The sequence below is a fragment of the Natrix helvetica genome, assembly GCF_964273705.1.
Source record: "Natrix helvetica genome assembly, chromosome: 5".
In the NCBI taxonomy this organism is placed as follows: domain Eukaryota; kingdom Metazoa; phylum Chordata; class Lepidosauria; order Squamata; family Natricidae; genus Natrix; species Natrix helvetica.
In genome coordinates this window covers 1,769,938-1,795,483 of record NC_138551.1, presented here as the reverse complement: position 1 = coordinate 1,795,483, position 25,546 = coordinate 1,769,938, and the positions used below count along the sequence as shown (strand labels likewise).

At 48.9% G+C, this 25,546-nt stretch overlaps 1 protein-coding gene across 3 annotated transcripts in view; it reads right to left on the bottom strand.

The window, feature by feature from the left end:
• P3H2 (prolyl 3-hydroxylase 2) overlaps nt 1-25,546 on the bottom strand; it is a 61,412-nt gene that overhangs the window by 5,767 nt on the left and 30,099 nt on the right. The window contains exons 2-13 of one of the 3 annotated variants that reach the window (XM_081955542.1): nt 17,353-17,499; nt 16,485-16,674; nt 13,800-13,931; nt 10,161-10,303; nt 9,246-9,335; nt 7,953-7,993; nt 6,096-6,190; nt 3,643-3,770; nt 3,020-3,115; nt 1,928-2,078; nt 1,438-1,555; nt 267-342 (exon numbers count right to left, since the gene is read on the bottom strand). In XM_081955542.1, the coding sequence (XP_081811668.1) occupies nt 267-342; nt 1,438-1,555; nt 1,928-2,078; nt 3,020-3,115; nt 3,643-3,770; nt 6,096-6,190; nt 7,953-7,993; nt 9,246-9,335; nt 10,161-10,303; nt 13,800-13,931; nt 16,485-16,674; nt 17,353-17,499 (1,407 nt within the window). The remainder of the gene's footprint in view (nt 1-266; nt 343-1,437; nt 1,556-1,927; nt 2,079-3,019; nt 3,116-3,642; nt 3,771-6,095; nt 6,191-7,952; nt 7,994-9,245; nt 9,336-10,160; nt 10,304-13,799; nt 13,932-16,484; nt 16,675-17,352; nt 17,500-25,546) is intronic. The other 2 variants (XM_081955543.1, XM_081955544.1) reach the window with 2 other exon arrangements.

The following is a 25,546-nucleotide window of genomic DNA, read 5'->3' as shown; positions in this document are numbered from 1 at the left end:
GAATCACTACAGTTGTTAGTGACGATCGTTAAGTGAATCTGGTTTCCCCAGGAGGCTGCAAAAGTGGAAGTCCCGTGACCCCCCCCTCCCCCAAGACACGGCAACCATCGTAAGGACACGCCTGCCGCCAAGCCCCTGGATCCTCATCACGTGACCTGCGACGGTCGCAAGTGTGAACAGTGGTCAGGAGCCATTTTTTCACTGCCGTCGTAACTCTGAACGGTCACTAAGCGAAGAGCCCCTTACCTGCCCAGGTATCTACTCACCGTGACTGTCTTGGCATCCATCTCCGTGAAAATGAATTCTCCGCCTTCAAAGTCGCTGTTTATGTAGACCAGAGCGCTGCAAAAGGAGAGGAAGGGGACTTTGAAGCAGGTTTCCACCCAACAGGTGAAGCTGGAGGCCACCAGGGGGGCCGCCTCCTCCTGTGAGGGGCTGCCAACGTCAGCAGAGAGGGCAGGACGAGGCCTTCCGCCCAGCCGGAGGGGAGAGGGGCAGCTGCCAAGGGGAGGGGAAGGAGGCTCCCTGGGAGGATTCCGAGGGTTGAGAGGCGGGTAGAGGGGGCTGCGTTGCCCACTGGGGTGGAGGCCACACGGCTGGAGAGCCTAGTGGTCCTTCCGCCTTCCCTTCAGTAGAGCCACCTGGAAGGGTATTGGCCCTTGAAGGCAGACAGAATGACAGAACAAGGCTGTTGGAAGGGACCTTGGAGGTCATCTAGTCCAGCCTCCATATAACTCCAGACAAACAGCTGTTTCTTCCTAAAAACCATCAGGAAGGAAGTGGAAGGGAAGGAGGGAAAGAAGGAAGGAAGGAGGGAGGGAGAGAAGGAAGGGAAAGGAAAGGGACGGAGGGAAAGAAGAAAGGAAGGAAGGAAGGGGAAGGGAGGAAAAGAAGGAAAAGGAAAGAAGAAAGGAAGGAAGGAGGGAAAGAAGGAAGGAAGGAGGGCGAGGAGGAAGGAAGAAAGGAAGGGGAAGGAAAGGGGAGGGAGGGAAGGAAGGGGAAGGGAGGGAAAGAAGGAAAAGGAAAGAAGAAAGGAAGGGAGGAAGGAGGGAAAGAAGAAAGGAAGGAAGGGGAGGAGGAAGGAAGAAAAGAAGGGGAAGGAAGGAAGGAAGGAAGGGGAAGGAAAGGAGAGGGAGGGGGGAAGGAAGGGGAAGGGAGGGAGGGAAAAAAGGAAGGAAAGAGGGGGGAGGAAGGAAGAAAGGAAGGGAAAGGAAAGGAAGGGGGAGGAGGGAAAGAGTGAAGGGAGTGAAGGAAGGAAGGAAGGAAGGGAGGGATGGAGGGAAAGAAGGAAGGAAGGAAGAACAGAATAAAGAGTTGGAAGGGACCTTGGAGGTCTTCTAGTCCAACCCCCTGCTCTAGATTCCTCTACTTGGTCTTGGTGAAGAGCACCCGAAGCCCCTTCTTACCTTCAGGGTCACGAGCGACCCACCCACCCACCTGTAGTCCCGGAAGGTGTAGGCCGGGGGCTCCTTCCAGCACTCGTTGGCCTCGGGGTCCAGGAGACAATTGTCTGCGTGGATGGGGTGGCTGAGGTCCTCCCTCCGTTCCTGCTGACCTGAAGGAACCGAGCACTGAAGGCCTCACGGTGGCCCCACACGCCTTGCTGACCCACTCCCCAAGACCCCGTGGTCCTTGCCCACCTCCTGCACTCCTCTAAGACCCTCCCCCAATTCCTTCACCCCAGGGGTCCCCAAACTCAGCCACTTGAAGACCTGCGGACTTCAACCCCCCGAATTCCCTGACAGGAAGGCCTTCTTTTGCGGGTCCCCCTTGGGATCTGCTCGCTCTCTTGGGATCCCTTTCTCTGCAACCTCCCCGCTCCAAGAGGTGGGAGGGAAGAAAAGAGGCAGGGCTGGCTGGGGAATTCTGGGGGTTGAAGTCCAGAGGTTGGAGAGCCCTGCCCTACCCCAGCCTCCCTCCCCCTTACCTGACAGGGCCGTGCGGCACACCAGGTGGGTGTAAGAGAAGTAGAGGGTGGAATTCAGCATGAAGTAGGACTCCACGATCCTCCGTGCTTTCTCACTGACGTCGTAGAAGAGGCGGGCGCTTCTCAAAGGGATCCGCCCCTCATAGCCCAGCTGCAGGCAGATGAAATGAGAAAAAAATTCTCTCTCCCTCTTTATTTCTTTACCTCTCCCTCTCTTTCTCTCTCTTTTGTTCCTGCTCTCTCCCTCCCTCCCTCTGTCTCTCTCTCTCTCTCTCTCTTTCCCTTTCTTTCTTTCTTTTTGTTTCTCTCTTTCTCTTTCACTCTCTTTTCTTTCTTTCCCTCCCTCTCTCTCCTACTCTCTTTTTCTCTTTCGTTCCTCTCTCCCTTTCTCTTTCTTTGTTCCTCTCTTTCTCTTTTACTCACTCTCTTTCTTTCCTTCTCTCCCTCTCTCTTTCTCTCCCCCTCCCTCCCTCCCTCCCTCCCCCCTTCTCTCTGTTAGTCCTTGACTTTCATCCATTCGTTTAGTAAGTGTTCAAAGTTACCACGGCACCAAGAAAAGGGATTTATGACCATTTTTCACACTGGAATTACAACTATTTATTTATTTATTTATTTATTTATTTATTTATTTATTTATTTATTTATTATTTATTTATTCATTCATTCATTCATTCATTCATTCATTCATTCATTCATTTATTTATTTATTTATTTATTTATTTATTTATTTATTTATTTATTTTGATTTCTAGACCGCCCCCTCTCCCCAAAGGGACTCGGGGCGGTGTACAGGTACCAAATTAAAAACTATACAAATAATAATAAATATAATTAAAATCGAATTAAACTTTAAACCCCTGTACAAGTTTATAAAAATTATAAAAATTATAAATTAAAAAAAACTACAATTGAGCCCCAAATATTTGTTGTTAAGTGAGTTGTGCCCCATTTTAGAACCTTTCAGGAGGATCACGTTAGTCCCACGGTTGTCTCATCAGCTGCTGATGGGCTTGATCTAAACCAGCCTTGGGGGTCTCCAGATGTTCTCACCACACAGGAGGACAGGCCCAGCTTGACACAACACTTTCTTACCTTCAGAGCATTGAGGATGGTGGCTCCTTCGAACTTCTCATTCGGGGTGTGAGGAGAGGTCTTCCCCCTGTAGCCATCACCAGCCAGGAGGATGTTCTGCAGGAGAAGACTAATGGTTAGGGCTCTGGAAGCTAAAACATAGGAAGAACGGTTGCAGGAACTGGGGATGTCTAGTTTAATAGAAAGAAGGACTAGGGGAGACATGATAGAAGTCTTCCAATATCTCAGGGGTTGCCACAAAGAAGAGGGAGTCAAACTGTTCTCCAAGGCACCTGAGGGTAGAACAAGAAGCAATGGGTGGAAACTAATCAAGGAGAGAAGCAACTTAGAACTGAGGAGAAACTTCCTAACAGGGAGGACAATTAACCAGAAGAACAGCTTGCCACAAGAAGTTACGGTTGCTCCATCATCGGAGGTTTTCAAGAAGATGTTGGACAACTATTGATCCAATTGATGGCATCTCCCTCAGCGTAAGACCTTCAAGGGCTCAGTCTCCAAGAGGCTTCATGATGACCTCTATTCACGGAGACGGGCCAGGCAACCCCCATGGGCCTCCAATGGCCACTGGACCCCTACTCGGAGGTGCCCTCTGCTTTGGCACCCACCGAGGGGCAGTTACTCACGTTGGCGATGTGCTCCAGCTCCTGGCACTCGCTTGGCGAGATGACATTATCCAGGAGGACTCGCTGTGTCCCGTTCAGCTGCTGGGAATTGAAGACAAACTGGACTTCCTTGAACAGAAGGGGGCCTCCTAGGCAGAGAGGGAAGGAGGGAGGAGAGAGGGAGGGAAGGAAAGAAGGAAGGAAGGAAGGAAGGAAGGAAGGAAGGAGAGTGGGAAAGAGGGAGAGAGGGATAAGGCGTGGAAGAGAAAGAGAGGGAGCAGGGAAGGAAAGGAAGGAAGGAGAGAGGAAAGGAGATGTGGGAAAAGGGCAGGAGGGAGGGAGGGAGGAAAAGGATGGAGGGATGGAGAGAATAATGGAGAAAAAGAAAGAAGGAAGAAAGAAAGGTTATTTTAGCCGATCTAGACATTGGAAAGAGCAAGGGAAGACCCTGGGGGCTAATCCTACGGTTGGCTGAAGGGCAGAGCCAGCCCTGACTTTAGCTGACCACGGAGGGAATCCTGGCTTGGCATTGCCCCTCCTTCTCCCCTGGGGGGCATTTCAAAGGCCAGCAGAGGAAACATGGGTGGGAACCACATGGGAACAGCTCCCCCCTTCCCCTTCCCCTCCTCCCCCCCCATGCTTGGCTCCTTGGGGTTAAAAGTAACTCCTCTCCTTTTCTCCAGATATTTGGAGGGTCAGGAACCCCACAGAAGGTAATTAAAAAACTTCATGGCTGTCTCTTAGAGGTGAAGCTACAAGAAGAGCAAGTTAAAGAAACGATGTTAGCTTGGGGGGGAAACTTTGGGCATGGGATTGACCTAGAGAAATGGCAAAAACTGTGGTCTCAAAACTATAAAATGTCAACTGCATATAAAGAGAATATGTATAAGATGTCAAAAACCAGACCTCCCCCTCCTCCCAAAGCCCCCTTCCTTCTGGCACTGATGATGTTCCCTAGTTGGGCCATGAAACATCTGCCAGAAAACCATCAAGTTCAGAGAGCACCAAGGACCCACAGTCCTCCTCCTCCTCCTCTCCCCCTCATCCCTGTACACCCCACTCCCTTCTAACACTGATGATATTACCTAGTCAGGAAATGAAACGTCTGCAAGAAAACCACTAAGCTCAAAGAGCAACAAGATACCCAAAGTTGTCCTCCTCATCTTCTTCCTCTTCCTTCTCCTTCTAACCCTGATGAGCCTAGTTGGATCATGAAACATCTCCAAGAAAACCCTCAAGCTTAGAGAGTACCAAGGACCTCCTCCTCCTCCTCTTCCTCCTCTCAACAAACCTCTCTCCCTTCCAGTACTGATGATATTCCCTAGTTGGGTCATGAAGCATTGGTAAGGAAACCACCAAGCTCAGAAAGCACCAAGGACCCCACAGTTGTCTTGCTCTTCTCCTTCTCCTTCTCCTCCTCCTCCTCCCTCTTCTCAACAAACCTCTCTCCCTTCTAGCACTGATGAGGTTCCCTAGTTGGGTCATGAAACATTGGTAAGGAAACTAACAAGCTCAGAGAGTACCAAGGACCCCATAATTATTATTCTTCTTCTTCTTCTTCTTCTTCTTCTTCTTCTTCTTCTTCTTCTTCTTCTTCTTCTTCTTCTTCTTCTTCTTCTTCTTCTTCTTCTTCTTCTTCTTCTTCCTCCTCCTCCTCCTCCTCCTCCTCCTCCTCCTCCTCCTCCTTCTTCTTCTTCTTCTTCTCCCTCCTCCTCCTCCTCCTCCTCCTCTCCACAAACCCCACTCCCTTCTAGCACTGATGATGTTACCTAGTTGGGCCATGAAACATCTGTAAGAAAACCACCAAGCTCAGAGAGCACAAAGGACCCCACAGTCCTCCTCCTCCTCCTCCTCCTCCTCCTCCTCCTCCTTCTCGCTGGATGGTGCAAACAACTAGCAAACCAGATGGGCCACCAGAAGAATGGCTTTGCAATAGTTGGTTGCAAAATAATAAAATATTTCCAAGAAGAAGAATATTTCCTATGGGAGGGGAACAAAGAAAGAAGGCCGCATCTGTGGAAGTGGGGTTTCCACGAAAGGGGCCTGGGGAAAGCATCCTGTCCTTCACCCTGAAGCCAGCCAAGGGCCTCAGCTGGGCCCAGAATTTGTCTCCAAAGTTTACGCTCTGCAGGCTGCCCACAATCCATGGTTTTTTGGGACACAGCTCTCAAAATGCACCGAGGATGGATTTGGGTCCATCTCAATCAGACCTCCACTCCTGCCCTCCATGCCGGCTAAGGAGTTGTGGGGTGGCCAAGCCCTAAGCAGGAGAGACACCCCTAAAACAGGGGTCTCCAACCTTGACCACTTGAAGACTTATGGACTTCAACTCCCAGGGCTCCCTAGCCAGCTGGGGGAATTCTGGGAGTTGAAGTCCACAAATCTTAAAATGGCTGAGTTTGGAGACCCTTGGGCTGGAGAGACCCAATCCCTGCAACCGTTCTTGGTACGATTTAGCCTCTATGGAGCCTTACCTTCCCGCAGGGGGTGCCCCGCTTTGGACAAATCTTGCTCAGGGGGGGCATGCCCAGGCTCATTGGCTTGGTGGTCCTGCAGCCCGGAAGGATCCCTGCGGAAGAGAAACCAGGAATGGCTGGTTGAGTTCTCACAAGATTCCCAAAGCCCATCTGAATGTGGACTGAACAAGCCAAGATACCAACAGTCAATCAATCAGTTTGAGACATAAGGTTGCAGGTAATTCCTCAACGTACGACCACAAATTGAGCCCAACATTCATGGGGCTAAGTGAGATGTTTGTTAAGTGAGTTTTCCCCCATTTTACGACCTCTCTTGCCACAGTTGGGGTTGTTGTTTTTTTGCAAGATTTTTTTTTTGTTACAAATTTTTAAATTCTTTTACAAAGTGTTTCCCCCCTTTTTACGTTCTCTCTTATATCTAACTTGTTTCACATCACATTTCCATTCCAATTTCAGCCCCATTATTTTCTTCCCCTATTTCCACCTTAAATTTAAATTATTCTTAATACCTAGACAATATCCACAGTTGCCGCCGTTGTTAAGTGAATCACTGCAGTTACTAAATGAGTCACCTGGTTGTTAAGTGGCTCCCTCCTTGTCTCGTCGGAAGGTCGCAAAAGGGGATCGCGTGACCCCGGGGCTCTGTGACCGTCATAAATATGAGTCATATTTATATGAGCTGGACTTTGATCACACGAGCGTGCTAAAAAGGTGGAAACTGTGAAAAAACGGTCCTAAGTCACATTTTTTCAGGGCCGTTGTAACTTTGAACCGTCACTAAACGAACTGTGACAAGTGGAGGTCTCCCTGTATGGAGGTGAGGGCCACAACAGGCCATTCATGAAGGATGGTCAGGGGCCGGGGGAGGTTTCTGAGTTGTGGGGGGAAGACCCATCAGCCTCAAGGGCTGTGCTGACCCCCGTTATCCTCCTCTGAGTGGGGGGTATGAGGTGACATGCAGTTTTAACGTGGGTCAGGGTCAGGTCTGGGATGGGTCCTTTCTTGGGCAGGGGTAAAACGTGGGGGTCCCCTCTTTAAGTAGCATTTCTTTCACCTCCCCTATCCAGCCACCGGCCCTCCAAGCGCTCATCAGATCTGACCCACAGGTGCTTTTTTTCCCCAGGAGGCAACTGGACTTTCTGGCTTTTCCTTTTGAAGACGTTTCGCTTCCCATCCAAGGAGCTTCTTCAGCTCTGATTGGATTGGATGGGGTAGGGAAGGGTTTGTCTTCCTTGCAGTCAGAGCTGGTGATTGGCATCCTCTGAGAGGGTCGTTGAGGCCACTTGGAGGTTTTATCTGTGTCCTGAGAGGGTCACCTGAGGGGTGCAAATGGGGGTGGAGCCTTCTGGGTTGCAGGAACTTCCTGCAAGAAGGTTCCATGCACAGGTGACCCTGAGGACACAGACGAAGAAGCTCCAAGTGGCCTCAACGACCCTCTCAGTGGATGCAAATGACCAGCTCTGTCTGCAAGGGGCGTCAATCCTCCCATTCCCCTCCACCCACTCAGAGCTGAAGAAGCTTCTTGGATGAGGAGCGAAACGTCTTCAAAGAAAAACCAGAAAGTCCAGTTGCCTCCTGAAAAAAAAGCACCTTTGGGACACACCCTGACCTGAAGGACAGAGAATCTCAATTCAAATTTAACCAGATCTTGACTGTTGCTGGTAGAGAGAAGAGAAGGACGCCCTGTTTTGCTCTTGGGGTCTTTGAAGACCCCTCCCCCCGCCATGCAGACACCTCTGGTGCCAAAGGTGGCCCCCTTCCACATATTCACGAACACCTTTGAGATTTCTGCCCCACCCCCACCCCCGCAAGACCTCAAACAGTCTTCAGCTGGCATAGGTTTCCCTTTCTTACCTTTGGCTGTCCAGCTGAGACCCAGCAGTACTCCAGTAGTTCTGAAAGAAGGAAGTCTGGTTAATTAATGTGGGAGAAAGAAAGGGAGAGAGAAGAGAAAGAAAGAAAGGGAGAGGGAGGGAGGGAGAGAAAGAAGAAAGAAAGAGAGAGAGAGAGAGAAGTAGAGAAAGAAAGAAAGTAGAGATGGAGGGAAAGAAGGAGAGAGGAAGAAGGAGGGAAAGAAAGAAGATAGAAAGAAAGACAGAGAAATAGAGAAAGAAAGTAGAGAGGGAGGGAGAGAGGGAGAGGGGGAGAGAAAGAAAGAAAGAAAGAAGAAAGAAGGAGGAAGGAAAAGGAGAGGAAGGCAGGCAGGTAGGAAGGGAACAAAGGAAGGAAGGAAGGAAAAAAGGAAGCAAGAAAGGAAGGAAGAAAGGAAGGAAGGGGAAGGGAGGGAAGGAAGGAAGGAGGGAAGGGAAAGGAGGAAGGACCCTCCCCACAACGCACCCACCCATCTCCTCCACAGAACTGTCCAAAAACCTTTCCCTGCAACTACATCTCAAGAGTCAGTCGCAAAATTCACTCACTGAATTCCCACTCAACCATAAATCCACCTTAAACAGGTGCAAATGCTACATTAAACACAACCTGTGATGCTTAAACCATGTGCCACGTTCATGCAAAGCCCTGGGCTATGTAACCTCTGAAGACAGCATCTAGCATAGAAGGCACCCAACCCCATCCTAGCTGAGCTTAGTGCCAGGGTCCAAGTAAGACCCCAAACGAAAGAAGACTCCGAGGCTTGAGTTCCATTTTATTAGAGACGTCATCTTGGCACATCTGGGGAAACCCAAATCCGAAAGTTTCCAGGTTTTCCCCACCCAAAGAAAAGTTCAAGCCCCTGCCCAGCACCCACACGCCCATCCCATGGCCCAATCAGGCACCTCCTCACAGCTGCAGGGCCAAATGACCTTGACTCTCTGAGAAAGAATGTTGTTATGGCTACATATCACCCACACTCTGAATAATCCTCCCTCCCACTTTCCCACAGCAGAAAATGTGGCCGGCCTGAAGTCCCAGAGATAAAAGGTGGCCTCGCACCTTGACGGTTTCTAAAGGCACCCCTTTACCCAGATGGGCTCCCCAAGTTCCCCAGACACGGGGAGCAAGACTTGAAGTCCAGACACCTTCCCTAAGGCCAGATGCAGCTGATCTCCACCGGCACTCGTGGCTGAACAAAACGTCCATCCTCCAAGCAAGCCTGGGTTTGGCCAGGACTAAGCTATGATTCTTGGCTTCACGTGAGCGCAGTCTCACCGGTTCTGTGTACAAGAAGCCCAGGATGTCTGAGCCAGCCTCTAGCAGCTCTGCCTCCAGCCGGTGTCTCCGGAAGAAGGTCACAGCTTCCTGGAAAAAGTATAAAAGAGAGGAACCTAGTTGAGGACCCCCCTGTATTCACCACCGTGATCTGTGGGGTCCTTGGGGTCCTCTGAGCTGGGTGGTCTTCTTGCAGATGTTTCATGACCCATCTAGATAACAGCATCAGTGCTCAGTATCCCCATTGATGTTCCCTGGTTGGATCATGAAACATCTGTAAGAAGATCACCAAGCTCAGAGAGCACCAAGGACTCCTCCTCCTCCTCTCCTCCTCCCCTCCTCCTCTCTTCCTCCTCCTCCCCTCCTCCTCCTCCTCCTTCTCCCTTTTACAACCTCCCCTCCCTTGTAGCATTGATGATGTTCCCTAGTTGGGTCATGAAATGTCTGCAAGAAAACTACCAAGCTCACAGAGGATCAAAGACCTCACAATACCCCCCTCCTCCTTCCCCTCCTTCTCCTGACACCCCCCCCCCCTTCTAGCCCTGATGATGTTCCCTAGTTGGGTCAGAGAGCACCAGGGACCCCACTGTCCTCCTCTTCCTCTCTAGACTGGTGGCATTACCTAGTTGGGTCATGAAATGTCTTCAAGAAAACCACCAAGCTCAGACACCACCAAGGACCCCACAGGCCTCCTCCTCTTCCTGGCACCCCCCACCCCCCATCTAGCCCTGATGATATCCCCCACTTGGGTCAGGGAGCACCCAGGACCTGACAATTCAACCCTGAACTGCAAACATCCTCTTCTTTCAGCGCAGCCTCGCTCTAAGCCCTGCAGAAGATGGCTTGTCCCTCACCAAGGCCAAGGAGATCCTCAGAGTTACGTCCCAGCCTTGCTCCCACGTCCAAGCCACTTACCTCCCTGGGTTTGACGGCCTCCACATCAAGAGATCCTTCTAAGAGGCTTTTGTAATAATGCTCATTCTCCAGGACAGCTTCATCGTCTGGGTGGAAGAGGAGATACGTCCTGGTGCACTCCAACGCTTGGACGTAATTGCCCACTGTGAGGAGGAGGAGGGGGAAAAACAAACCACCATTCAGGGTTTGTCTTCAATTTGGCTCCATCCTGGCTGGCCAAATCTCAACCGAAGCAAATGAAAAATTAGAATAGAATAGAATAGAGAAGAGAAGAGAATAGTAGAGTTGGAAGGGACCTTGGAGGTCTTCTAGTCCAACCCCCTGCCTAGGCAGGAAACCCTCAATCATAGTTCGTTCACACTGCTCCTGACGGGTTTTTTAATTCTGCGACTTTGGGAATTTTATTAGGGGATTTTAAATTGTGTTTTAACTGTTCTTACTCATCTTCCTTCCTCCTCTATGTATATGTATTCGTTTAGTTGTTTGTGTATTTTTCGTATTGTTCCTATGTGTTTTGTTGTACGCCGCCCCGAGTCCTTCGGGAGAGCGTGCGGCTTAGAAATAAATTTTATTATTATTATTATTATTACTATACCATTTCAGACAAATGGCTATCCAACATCTTCTTAAAGACTTCCAGTGTTGGGGCATTCACAACTTCTGGAGGCAAGCTGTTCCACTGATTAATTGTTCTCACTGTCAGGAAGTTTCTCCTCAGTTCTAAGTTGCTTCTCTCCTTGATTAGTTTCCACCCATTGCTTCTTGTTCTACCCTCAGGTGCCTTGGAGAATAGCTTGACTCCCTCTTTTTTGGGGCAGCCCCTGAGATATTGGAACACTGCTATCATGTCTCCCCTAGTCCTTCTTTCTCTTAAGCTAAACATACCCAGTTCCTGCAACCGTTCTTCATATGTTTTAGCCTCCAGTCCCCTAATCCTCTTTCTTGCTCTTCTCTGCACTCTTTCTAGAGTCTCCGCATCTTTTCTACATCGTGGCGACCAGAACTGGATGCCGTATTCCAAGTGTGGCCTTACCAAGGCATTATAAAGTGGTATTAACACTTCACGTGATCTTGATTCTCTCCCTCTGTTGATGCAGCCTAGAACTGGGTTGGCTTTTGGGGGGGCTTTTGGGGGGTTGGGAGTCACCTGCCTCCAAATCCCTCTTGTCAAGGAACAGGATAACATCTGCAGAAGATGCATCAGGGGCACTAAATGGCCCACGGCTGGCTCCTATTTAAATGGCTACGAGAGGTTTCCTTGAGCACAGCCTGGAGAAGACAGGCACAGGTGGCCAAAAAGGATGGGGGCTGGCAATGTACCCCAACTTATGAAGCGCCCCCACCCACCCCGTAGTTTCTGAGCATGCTCAGTTCCAGCCAGAGGTTCTCTCAATATATCTGTTCCCTTCCAGCTGCTCCCAGCTGCAACCACGTCTCCGATACGGTTCGTTGGTCCTCAATTTGCAAACAGAACTGAGCCCAACATTCCTGTTGCTAAGTGAGGCAGTTGAGAAAAGTTGCTCCATTGTATGACCTTCCTTGCCACGGTTGTTAAGTGAATCCGGCTCCCCCTTTGATTCTGCTTGTCAGAAGGTCGCAAAAAGGGAATGACGTAACTCCTGCAACCGTCATAAATGCAAGCCACTGGCTAAGTACCCCGAAACCTGATGGTGTGACTGTGTGGATGCTACCACGGTCATTCGTGAGGGAAAATGGTCACCCGTCACTTTTCTCAGTGCCGTCGTAACTTCAAACGGTCGCTGAATGAAGAGGGTTCAGTCAAGGACTAACCTACAGGGAGCATTTTTTCCAGAATTCAAGTCCAGAGGTCAGAAGGGGTTTCAGGTGGAGGAAGAGGAGTAGAGATACACCCGGTCTTCTCTTCCATTTCTCCAGTGCAGAAGGGAGTCCAATGATTGTACAGCTGTTTATTTAAAATATGCATGTGATTTCTTTCCTCCCTTCTTCTTTTTTATATTTTTCCTTCCTTCCCTTCTTCTTTTTTATATTTTTCCTTCCTTCCCTTCTTCTTTTTTATATTTTTCCTTCCTTCCTCCATCCCTTCCTTCTTTCATTTCCTTCCTTCCTTCCATCTTTCATTTATATTTACCTTCCTTCCTCCCTCCCTTCTTTCATTTCCTTCCTTCCTTTTATATTTTTCCTCCTTCCCCCCCTTTATATATTTTCCTTCATTCTTTCTTTTATATTTTTCTTCCTTTATTGCTTCCTTCCCTCCCTCTCTTCCTTCTTTCATTTCCTTCCTTGCTTCTTTTATTTTTTCCTCCTTCCCTCCCTCTCTCCCTTCTTTATTTTATATTTTTCTTTTCTTCCTTCCTTCCCTCCCTCCCTCCCTTTCTCAGCATTGACAGACAGCCTTCTCACCCCACAAAAGGGCAGTGATTTTTTCCCCCCAGCTGGTTTTTGGGCTACCCTTTCCCCCCCCCCCTCCTGCCCCCCCCCAGCCTTGGCAAGCAGGACAAAGGGCTTGTTTGATTAGCAACACAACCTTGAGTGATTTGGATGTTGTGATCTGCAGCCCCAAGGATATTTCCCCTTGCAAAGAACCCAGTTCCTGCAACAGCCAGAATTACAAAGCCGAACAGCTGTTTTGGAAAACCAACTGTTTCCGGCAGACACGCCGAAAAGGCAGCTTTGTGGGACAGTAAGTGAGACCGTCTGACTCTGGGATATTGAACCCAGGGCATTCACTGTTTCCTTGAACCTCATACAGGAAGTTCTCTATTTACAACCGTTTGTTTAGTGACTGTTCAAAGTTGCAACCCCAGTGAAAACAGTGACATGATTAGTTTTCACACTTACGACCATTGCAACATCCCCATGGTCACATGATCAAAATTCAGACACTGGGCAACTGGCATGTACTCATGGCGGTTTCAATGTCCAGGGTCACGTGATCCCCCTTTTATGACAAGTCAAGTCAATGGGGAAGCCAGATTTGCTTTAAAACGTTCTTACTAACTTCATCTTCCAAGATACATCCAGGCACTGACTGGTCTGGCCTTTAAGAAAAGGGGTAAATTGAAGGATGAAAGGTCTTTTGAATTCTCCTGGTCCTAAAGACTCCAGACTACTTTCAAGTTGGAGGTCCCCTGCTTCCAAATCCCTCTTGTCAAGGAATATGATAACATCTCCAGAAGATGCATCAGGGCCACTTAATGGTTTTGCTTCAAAAAAAGAGTGGATTAATTGATGGATAAAAGGTCTTTTGAGGTCTCCTGGTCCTAAAGACTCCATATTACCTCCAGGTTGGAGGTCCCCTGCTTCCAAATCCCTCTTGTCAAGGAATAAGATAACATCTCCAGAAGATGCATCAGGGCCACTTAATGGTCTGATTTTTTTAAAAAAGAGAGTGGCTTAATTCATGGATGAAAGGTCTTTTGAGGTCTCCTGGTCCTAAAGACTCCATATTACTTCCAAATGGGGGGGGGGCACCTACTTCCAAATCCCACTTGCCAAGGAATAAATGTGTCCATTCTTGGACACTGGACTATAGTGGGCTTGGCCTGACCCAGAAGGACTATTCTTGTGTTTGTAGGCCTGGGCATGGTTTAGCTTTTGGGTGATAACACAACTCGGATCTTGTGCAGCCGAGGAGTTCAGAAGAGCTGCTAGACCCACCTCCGAAGTAGGCAAACTGCAAGAAGTCGTAATGCAAGGGCAGAAAGTTGTCGATGGGTGAGAGTCTCCCAGGCCGGGTGGCGAGTTGTCGCACACACTCGTGTTGACACAGCAGGACTTGCATGCAGTGATCTGCAAGGAAGCAGGAAGGGAGGAAACACAAGTTTTGCAGCAGAAAAAGCAACAATTCATTTCTTTTAAGGCAACGGAGTTTCATAGGACCCCATACAGAATTATGCAGCTGGAAGGGACCTTGGAGGTCTTCTAGTCTAACCCGCTGCTCAAGCAGGAGACCTTATGGCAGTGATGGGGAACCTTTTGTGGCTCGCGTGCCAAAAGGGGGGGGAGCGCGGGGTGTGTGTACGTGGGCATGCCACACCCATAATGCTATGTGCATGGCCCCAATGCACTTCCCCCTTTTTGGCGTGCTTTTTTCCCTCTCCCCAGGCCCCGGGGGCTTTATAGGCGCATGGGGAGGGCGAAAACAGCCTCCCCCCCACCCCCAGAGGCCCTTCGAAGGCCCCCCCTGAGCGTGAAAAAACGGCCCTAAGGGCAAACCGGCACTTCGGGAACAGACTTCCGGTTTGCTTGAAGGGCTGGTTTTAGCCCCCCGGAGCCTTCGGGGGCCTTCAGGAGGCTTCCCTGGCAGTTTTTCGCTCCTTCGGAGGGCGAAAAATGGCCTCAAAAGAAGGCCGAAGTCAGCTGGCCAGTGCGCACATTGGCCAGCTGACAGGGCAATGACTCGTGATGACAAATGGCTCTGCGTGCCACCTGTGGCACACATGCCATAGGTTCGCCATCATGGGTGTAGGGTCTCCTGCTTTGTTGGGGGGGAGGGGGGTTGGACTAGATGATCTCCAAGGTCCCTTCCAACTCTTATTCTCTATTCAATGGAACAGAAGTTGTGGGAGCTTCATCCCTGGAAGCTTTCAAGAAGAGACTGGACCGCTATCTGTCAGAAGTGGTATAGGGTCTCCTGCTTGGGTGGGGGTTGGACTAGATGACCTCCAAGGTTCCTTCCCATCTGTTAGTCTGTTCATTTTCTTTTCTTTCTATCACGGTGACCAAAACTGGATGCCGAATTCCAAGGGTGGCCTTCCAGGTGTGAGACCTCCTTACATGGGAAACCACAAGCCCACATCAGAACAGCCGTTTAGGAAACTCCCAGGGGCAGCTTTGGAAAGGAGGCTCCTCCTGGCATCTGCAGGGAGGGTCCGAGGCTGTTTCCTCCTCCGGGGAACCTTTGCCAGGACATTCTCTTGGGCCGAATGCTGCGTTTCGACGTATTACACAACTGCCAGGCACTAGGAACCCGCAGCCCCCAGGGAATTGTCTCTGCCTGGTGGCGCAAGGGATGAGACATGCTCGCCTGCCCACTTGGGAGTCAGAGAGCCCAGGGGTCTGAGGGTCGTTGATTTATGACCAAATTGGGACTGCAATTTCCGTTGTAAGCAAAAATGATTGTTCAGTGAATCACACCCAGCTTCACACCCCTTTCTATCGGGGTGATGAAGTGATTACTCATGCAGTGCGAATCCTGCTTTCCCCATTGACTTCGCTGGTTGGAAACGGGGGGGGGAAGTTTGCATAGGGAGATCACGTGACAACCCCCCCCCAAAGATATGGCAACCGTCGTCAATAGAGGCCACCGGCCAAGGCTGAGAAAGTAAGTCAAGGTAGTCCACAATTGAGCCCAAAATTCCAGTGGCTAAGCGAGACAGCGGTTAAGTGAGTTTTGCCCCGTTTTACGACCTTTCTTGCCAATGTTGTAAAGTGAATCACTGCAGTCGTTAAGTTAGTCACACGGCTGTTAAGGGAATCTGGCTTCTCCATTGAGTTTGCTTGTCAGAATGTCGCAAAAGGGCTCAGGTGACCCTGGGAGGCTGCAACCGTCATAAATTTGAGTCAGTTGCCAAACACCTGAATGTAAACCACCTGACCTTGGGGATGCGCCGATGCGGCCATGGTCATAAGTCTGAAAAATGGTCAAAAGTCACTTTTTTGAGCGCTGTTGTAACTTCGGTCACTAAATGGGACTGTTGTAAGTCCAGGACTACCTTTAAACAGGAGAAACAAAATCAAAGAGTTGGAAGGGACCTTAGACATCTTCTAGTCCAGGGTATCAAACTCATGGCTGGATGCATCACATGGAGCCCCCGCCCAGTTTAGCAAAGGGGGGGGGGGAAGTCCTGATATGTCACATGACAAGGCTGTGACGACACGAGTTTGATACCCCTGTTCGAGTCCCACCCCCTGCTTAGGCAGGAGACCCTATACCGTTTCAGACAAATGGCTATCCAACATCTTCTTAAAGACTTCCAGTGTTGGGGCATTCACAACTTCTGGAGGCAACTTCTGTTCCACTGATTAATTGTTCTAACTGTCAGGAAATTTCTCCTCAGTTCTAAGTTGCTTCTCTCCTTGATTAGTTTCCACCCATTGCTTCTTGTTCTGTCCACAGGTGCCTTGGAGAATAGCTTGACTCCCTCTTCTTTGTGGCAACCCCTGAGATACTGGAAGACTGCTATCCTGTCTCCCCTAGTCCTTCTTTCTCTTAAGCTAGACATACCCGGTTCCTGCAACCGTTCTTCCTATGTTTTGACCCCCAGACCCTCAAGGGAACTGGAGAGCAGCCTCCTTGGGCCAGCCCAGGGGGCCGCCTTCTCCTTCTGCAGGTGGGCTCACCTGCAATGGCCTCATAGAGAACGGCGTTGTAATCCAGGTATTCGTAGTCCTCAAACCTCTGAGGACCTTCGCACAAGATCCGGCACTCGGAGTCAGCTGCCTCGTAGTCCTTCAGGGCCCGTTCCAGGAGGCCAATGGCCGCATCGTATTCCTCTCGGTCGTAATGCCGGATTCCGGACAGATAATTCTCCTGGAAGAGACAAGAAGACCCCTGAAGCCAAGGCTGAGGAGGAAACACCTGCCCAACTACCTTCACTGAGTAGGGGCTGGGCTTCATGACCTCAAGGAGCCCTTCCAACATGGAGACTCTAGGACTCTGCGCAGACGGGGGGGGGGGGGAACGTCGTAGTCGTATAGTAGGTCCTTGACTGACAACCACAGTAGGGACCAGAATTTCCACTGCAAAACCAGGAGGTTGTTGAGTGAGTCGCATCCAATATTATCATCTTCTTTGCCACGGTTGTTAAGCGAATTGCTGCATTTGTTAATTGACACATGCCGTCATTAAGCGAATCCGGCTTCCCCCGATTGACTTTGTTTGTCAGAAGTTGGCTGGGAAGGTCAGTAATGGCGATCACTGTGACAGTCATAAGTACGAGATGGCAGCTGAAATTCATGTGATCTACTGCAATGGTCATAAGTGCGAGGATCATTCTTCCCTCTCTGACTGCAGCTTCCTTCCTTCCTTCCCTTTTCTTTCTCTTTTGTTATTTCCTTCCTTCTTTATTTATTTCTTCCTCCCCTTTTCTCTCTCTCTCTCTCTCTTTCTTCTTTTCTCACTTCCTTCCTTCCTTTCTTTTTTCTTCTCTATTTCTTTCTTTTCCTCCCTCCCTCCCTCTCCCTCTCCCTCACAAACCCGCCCCCTTACCATGTGTGGCTGAGCCTCCAGGTCCACCCCCTCCACCTTCCCTGGGAGGCTCTTGTAATTCTCCAGGTCCTGCTGCATCTCCAGGTGTTCTGGGTTGGCCACAAAGAAGGTGTGGGCCGCGTTGGCTGCCTTCTCCAACTCATTCAGCTGCGGGAGGAAGAGGAAGGAAAGAGGGGGGTGGGAGGTACTTAAACACTCACATTCCTTTTTTAAAAAAAAGCATCATCAAACAGCCCCAAATGCCACAAAGGAATCCAGGAAGGACTTGACCTCCAAGGAGAGAACAGAGACAGGCAAAGAGAAGGAACTTCGGCCATTCAAAGAAAGGAAGAACATCCAAGTCAAAAGGGACAGAGAGGGTCCCCCCCACACACACACCGGTTGCCTCATGGCTCAAGGCAAAGAAAGAGGCTCAGGTCCCAAAGGGGCTTTTTTCCCCAAGAGGCAACTGGACTTTTTGGTTTTTCCTTTCGAAGACGTTTCACTTCTCATCCAAGAAGCTTCTTCACTGGAGGGTGGGGAAGGGAAGGATTGATACTCCTTGCAGACAGCTGGTCATTTGCATCCTTTGAGAGGGTCCTTGAGGCCACTTGGAGGTTTCTCTGTGACCTTAGGGACACAGTGTCCTCCTTTTAGTTGTACAATTTGGGATGAAGAGCCTTTGAATGGTGGATTTCCAGAGGGGGGAAAATGGCAGACTACAGGAACCATTTGCACCACTCAGGTGACCCTGAGGACACAGGTAAAATGCCAAGTGGCCTCAATGACACTCTAAAGGATGCCAATGACCAGCTGTCTGCAAGGAGTAGAAATCCTTCCATTCCCCACCATCCAGTCAGAGCTGAAGAAGCTCCTTGGAGGAGAAGCGAAACGTCTTCAAAGAAAAACTAGAAAGTCCAGTTGCCTCTTGAAAAAAGCATCTTTGGGACAACCGTGACCTGGAGGACGGAGAATCTACATAGACAAAGAGGCTCAGGTTTCTGCATAGACAGAGGGAGAGAATCAAGATCACATGAAGTGTTAATACCACTTTATAAGACCTTGGTAAGGCCACACTTGGAATATTTACATTCAGTTTTGGTCACCACAATGTAGAAAAGATGTGGAGACTCTAGAAAGAGTGCAGAGAAGAGCAACAAAGAGGATTAGGGGATCGGAGGCTAAAACGTATGAAGAACGGTTGCAGGACTGGGTATGTCTAGTTCAATAGAAAGAAGGACTAGGGGAGACATGATAGCAGTCTTCCAATATCTCAGGGGCTGCCCCAAAGAAGAGGGAGTCAAACTATTCTCCAAGGAACCAGAAGGCAAGATGAGAAGCAACAGATGGAAATTAAGCAAGGAGAGAAGCAACCTGGAACTAAGGACAAATTTCTTGACAGTGAGGACAATTAACCAGTGGAACGACTTGCCTCCAGAAGTTGTGGGAGCTTCATCACTGGAGGCTTTTCAGAAGAGACTGGACAGCCATTGGTCTGAAATGTTATGGGATCTCCTGCTTGTGCAGGGGGTTAGACTAGAAGACCGCCAAGGTCCTTTCCAACTCTGTTATTCTGTTAACTAGTAAAATGTATTTACTCAAAATGTTTCTAGTCAACCATCCCAAGATTTAATTGGCCACAATCCTCCAGCATCTGTTTTCATAGTGGAACGTGGTCTGTATCTTTGAAGGACTTCCAAAAGCCCACATGAAAAGCTGTCCCAGCAACTTCCTTCAAATAAGAGACACCAAAATCTTGTATAAAGTTTTCAAAGCTCCCCAGGGAATTGCTCAGGAATTGGGCTGCGTGGAAGGCAAATTCTTTATCTGCTAAATTAATCAAAGCATCTTTGGATCTATCCCAGGCCTTCATCTAGAAGCGTTTCCCAACGGTAGCAGTTTGAAGATGGACAGAGTCCAAAAAGAGGAGAAGGAGAGGAGGGGTGGAAGTAGGATTGGTGGTGAAGGAGGAGAAAGAGAAGAAGTGGTGTTGGAAGGAAGAAGAGAAGGAGGAAGAGAAGGATATGAAGGAGAAAGGTTGTTGTTGGTGGTGGTAGAAGAGGAAACGTTAGGGAAGGCGGAAATGAAGAAAGAGGAGGAGGAGGAGGAGGAGGAGAAGAGGAGGAGGAGGAGGCAGCAATGGTAGTGGTGATGGAGGAGGAAGAGGAGGGGAGAAGAGTAAGAAAGAGAAGAAGCAATGGTGATAGAAGAGGACGAGGTGGAGGTGGAGATGAAGAAAGAGGAGATGAAGAACAAGAGGAAGTGAATGTAGCAATAGTGGTGAAGAGGGGGAGAAGATGTACTGGTGATGGTGGTAGAGAAAAAGAAGAGAGGGAAAAGGAGAGATAAAGAAACAGATTAACAGTTGGAAGGGACCTTGCAGGTCATCTAGTCCAACCCCCTGCCCAAGTAGAAGACCCTACACCTGCCTCTACCTAGGATCGAAGGAGAAGGATGAAGAGAAGATAGAAGAGGAGGAGGAGGACGACTGTGGGGTCCTTGCTGCTCTCTGAGCTCAGTTGTTTTCTTGCAGACATTTCATCACCCAACTAGGTAACATCATCAGTGCTAGAAGGGAGAGGGGTGTGTGGAGAGGAGGAGGAGGAGGAGGAGGAGGAGGAGGAGGAGGAGGAGGAGGAGGAGGAGGAGGAGGAGGAGGAGGAAGAGGAGGAGAACCTGGCCTCCTGCATGTCCTGGAATGTACAAGGTGGGGCACGCCTTGGCATGGGCAATGTTTCCTCCTCTGGCAGTTCTTGCTACGACACGCTTGCTGTGCCCATGAAGAAGACACTCTGCAGCTGAAGTGCTCCAGGGACCCTCTGTGGTTGCCCTGCCAAGCCCTTAGCAGGAAAGACGGAAGGAAAGGAGGCTTATTCCGTGCCCTTCCTCGCCCCCTTCCTGGCTGAAGAGAATTGGATTGCCAATCCATGCAGGAGCTCAGAAAAAATGAAGTGGTCGGGGAACTAATTTTGGGGAGATGTTTGATTGACCCAGTAAGGAATTGGAGAAGAGGGAGACCAAATCCATTTAGATTTAGGACACATTGCACAAGACAAAACTCCCTGGGGGGCTTCCCCCAAACTCTCACCCCACCCCTGTTGATCCTAGTGCCAAGGGGTGAAGTCACCACACTGCAAGTAAGGGTGCTGAGGATGGGATGGGTCGAACTGTGCCAAGGCCTGGCATGAAGCAGCCTTCTAAACTTGGAATTTGGGAGGGCTGAGTCCCCAAAACAGCTGCCCTATCTGAGATGGGGAACGTTGCAGTAAATCAGAGTTTTTCAATCTCAAGAACTTTAAGACAGGTGGACGTTGACTCCCAGAAACCTCCTGTCAACAGCATGGAGGAGGGGGGGGGGTTGAATTCTGGGAGTTGAAGTCCACCCATCTTGAAGTTGCTGGGATTAAGAAACATGGCTGGGAATAATAGCCACAGAGATGAAAAAGATGTGGAGACTCTGGAAAGAGTGCAGAGAAGAGCAACCAAGAGGATTAGGGGACTGGAGGCTAAAACATATGAAGAACGGTTGCAGGAACTGGGGATGTCGAGTTTAATGAAAAGAAGGACCAGGGGAGACATGATAGCAGTCTTCCAATATCTCAGGGGTTGCCCCAAAGAGGACGAGGGCAAGCTATTTCCCAAAGCGTCTGAACAAAGGACAAGAAGCAACAGATGGAAACTAACCAAGGAGAACTTAGGAGGAATTTCCTAAATTTCCACTGATTTAATTTTAATCAGTGGAACATCTTGCCTTATCAGAAGTCGTGGGTTCTCATCACTGCAGGTTTTTAAGAAGAGATTGGACAACCATTTGTCTGAAGTGGAATAGGGTTTCCTGGCTGAGCAGCGGGTTGGACTAGGAGACCTCCAAGGTCCCTTCCAACTCGGCTATTCTGCTATTCAGGTCTATAATTCTGATAGTTGAGATACCATGTCCTTCCTTTTCCAGGAGGAATAATGCAGTTTTCAACCATTAAGACAACATTTTTAAAAAAGTATCAGATGAGCAGGGAGTTTGATGCACCCCGGGGAAAGTGGGGTCCCTTCCTGCCTGACTGTGTGGGTGCAAAACAGACTTAGAGAGTCAAGCAGTTCTCCAAAGCACCTGAGGGTAGAACAAGAAGCAATGGGTGGAAACTAATCAAGGAAAGAAGCAACCTAGAACTAAGGAGAAATTCCCTGGCAGTGAGAACATCCAATCGGTGGAACAACTTGCCTCCAGAAGTTGTGAAGACTCCAACACTCGAAGCTTTCAAGAAGAGATTGGACTGCCAACTGTCAGAAATGGTGTAGTGTCTCCTGCTTGGGCAGGAGGTTGGACTAGAAGACCTCTAAGGTCCCTTCCAACTCTGTTTATTCTATTCCATTCTATTCTAACTTGAAATCTGTGGGAGCCGCGTGTGCCTCTCTTGCAACACAAGAGTTGTTGACTCCTGAGTCGTCCCGTGACCTGAGCAAAGAACGAGTCGATGACCAAGACTTTTGCGGTCACTTTAATTAATTGGTTACTTAATTCTGCAGCTTCCGCCACCGAGCATCTGAACAACATGTTATGCTCATTGCTGAGGTTATAATGGGAACCATGCTCTCCCCTTCTCCAGCTTCTGAGAAGGAAAACAATTCATCCTTTTCCAGGATTAAAAAAACAAACAAACTCAGGTGGGTGAATTCAGCCAGGATTTGCACACGTACACCCAAATGCCAATGGATATTGTCACATGGTCCTTTGGGGGAATCAGGAGAAGGAAAAAAATGAATTAATTGCTATGTTTTCAATAAGGCCACGGATGCTCAGGAAGGGAGCAAAGAGCCTTGGAAGTGAAAGAAAGAAAGAAAGAAAGAAAGAAAGAAAGAAAGAAAGAAAGAAAGAAAGAAAGAAGGAAGGAAGGAAGGAAGGAAGGAAGGAAGGAAGGAAGGAAAGAAGGAAAGAAAGAAAGAGGAAGGAAAAAAGGAGGAAGGAATGGAGAGAGAGAGAGAGAGAGAGAAAGAAAGAAAGAAAGAAAGAAAGAAAGAAAGAAAGAAAGAAAGAAAGAAAAGAAAGGAGTTGGAAGTGATAGTGGAGATCTTCCAGTCCAGCCCCCTGCACAATAACAAGATGGAGGGAGGGAGGGAGAGAGAGAAGTGTAATGGAAGAGAAGGAAAGGAAAAGAAAAGAAAGAAAGGATAATAATAATTCTTTATCGTCAGTGCACAACAGATGTACAATGAGATTGGTTGAGCTCCCTCAGTGCACCCCTCCCCCAACACAATATGACTCACAGGGAAGATAAAAAGAAAAAAACAAACCCAAACCCAATAAATCGCATTAACCGACACCCAGCCCTTTGCACCAGTGAGAACCTGTTACACGTTGGAAAGGAAAGGAAAACCGGAGCCAAGGACAAAATCACTGGCCATTCCTGCCATTCCTACCAGAGGAAACTGCCCCACACAAACACCAGCTGAGGCCAGGAGGAAGAAGGTCCTGGAGCCACCAGTCACTTACCCAAAGGGCATCTTTTGCATGGTGTTCCCAGGCCCCCCCCCCCCGTTTCTGCCAATGGGCGAGAAGCTCCTTGTGCAAACTTACTGGCACCAGCGTGGAGAGCCTGGCATCCCTCCAGGTAAACAGAGGAGCGGCTGGTGCCAATGCTGGGGGAGGGGAGGCAGCACAGGCCCAGCAAACCTAACCCCCCCTCCCCCCAGGATTTGGGGCACTTGTTCAAATGTTTGCAAAGGCCCGGGTTCAAGAGACCACTGAGACGATCTCCTGGCTGGATTGAGAACTCCTGGACCCCCTTTTTCTAGCTCCGGCAGAAGAGAGTATTTGTGGCTCAGGGTGACTTGTAGGGATCCTTTGAGCTTGGTGGTTTTCCTGCAGACATTTTGCGACCCAACTGGGTAATATCATCAGTGCTAGAAGGTTTTGTAGAGAAAAAGAAAGGAAGGAAGGAAGGAAGGAAGGAAGGAAGGAAGGAAGGGAGGGAGGGAGGGAGGGAGGGAGTTGGATAACTACGGAATCCTTGGTGCTCTCTGAGATTGATTGTTTTCTTGCAGACGTTTCATGACCCAGTTAGATAACATCATCAAGATGAGGAAGGATGCGTTAGGGAGAATATTGAGAAGCCCCTTGAAAGATGGGGCACCTTCAGCTTCTCTTAGGAATTTCCCCCTTACTTCTAGGTTGCTTCTCTGAGTTTCCATGCGTTGCTTCTTGTCGGGCCTTCTGGTGCTCTGGAAGATAGGTGGGGCTCTCTCTAAATAACTGAAGAGAGAGAGAGGATCTCTCCGAGTCCTCCGGATCCTTCTCCTTTCCCTCCCCTGGGTTCAAGTTTCCATGTTGCCAAGAGGTCAAAGAGGAGTTCCAAGTCACATCATCCTTGAATCCTGCCCTGGAAATTGGCTGCTGGACAGTTGGCAGAGGACGAGGCGGAGGCGGAGGGAGCTCAGAGTCCTGACTGAGCTGATGCCTCCAAAAATAGCCACAGTCCTCATCCACCCCCTCCCCAAAAGCCCCCCGAGGTCCAGCCCGGCTTCCTTTGGTCCTTCCAACCAAGAGGGATTTTCTGCACTGGCTCCACTTTCTGTCTCTGGAATCTGCTCCTTCCAAGAGGCATCATCGCCTTCCTCCCATCGGTCAGAGCGGCTTTGGTCCACCCAGTGTCCAAAGGGCATCCCAAGCCTTTGGCCAAGCTGAACTGGCAAGGGACACCAAACAAAAGCACAGGCTAGGCACCATGGGAGTTGTAGTGTGGTGGTGCCAATGGAAGGGTCTCTGTGCATCCGGCTTTGGAGGTTTGTAGCAGGACAGAAAGAAAATCTGGTTTTCTGGCTTTTTCTCTCTCCCCCAGGTGGTTGGGGGTTGGCTGGCCTTGCCTGGGACTCTACGCCATTTTTCTTAACTTTGGCTACTTGAAGATGGGTGGACTTCAACTCCCAGAATTCCCCAGCCAGCCTATTGCTCCGCTTAGTAGTTTTTATCAAAGATGTGCAAATATGTAGAGTTTGGTCAGGTTACCACTTTTCATTCTTCCCAACTTTTTTTCTAAATTAATGATGAGCTTTTGAAGTTTCCCCAAAATGTGACACACATGGGCATGGATTTTCATAAGCATTTTTCTCACTGTAGCTAGTTTTTTTATTCTAGATAGACAGATCTCATTAGATACAGATAGATTATAGTTAGAGACATAAAAATAGATAGATGATAAATGATAAAAGGTACAGTATAGGTGGTACCTTGCTCAACAGTACTAACTGTGAGAGGGATCTTGGAGTCCTAGTGGACAACCATTTAAATAGGAGCCAGCCGTGTGCAGCAGCTGCCAAAAAAGCCAACACAGTTCTAGGCTGCATAAACAGAGGGATAGAATCAAGATCACGTGAAGTGTTAATACCAATTTATAATGCCTTGGTAAGGCCACACTTGGAACACTGCATTCAGTTTTAGTCGCCACGATGTAGAAAAGATGTGGAGACTCTAGAAAGAGTGCAGAGAAGAGCAACAAAGAAGATTAGGGGACTGGAGGCTAAAACCTATGAGGAACGGTTGCAGGAACTGGGTATGTCTAGCTTAAGAGAAAGAAGGACTAGGGGAGACAGGATAGCAGTGTTCCAATATCTCAGGGGTTGCCACAAAGAAGAGGGAGTCAAGCTATTCTCCAAGGCACCTGAGGGCAGAACAAGAAGCAATGGGTAGAAACTAATCAAGGAGAGAAGCCACTTAGAACTGAGGAGAAACTTCCTGACAGTTAGAACAATTAATCAGTGGAACAGAAGTTGCCTCCAGAAGTTGTGAATGCCCCAACATTGGAAGTCTTTAAGAAGATGTTGGATAGCCATCTGTCTGAAATAGTATAGGGTTTCCTGCCTAGGCAGGGGGTTGGACTAGAAGACCTCCAAGGTCCCTTCCAACTCTGCTATTGTATTGCATTGTATTGATAGATAGATAGAGAGATGGATAATTAGGTAGGTAGCTAGCTAGCTAGATGGTAAGATGGATGGATGGACGGATGGATAGATAGATAGATAGATAGATAGATAGATAGATAGATAGATAGATAGATAGATAGATAGATAGATAGATAGATAGATAGATAGATTAGATAGATAGATAGATAGATAGATAGATAGATAGATAGATAGATAGATAGATAGATAGATAGATAGATAGATAGATAGATAGATAGATAGATAGATGGATAGATAGATGATCCCACTTGGTGGAAAGTCCAGA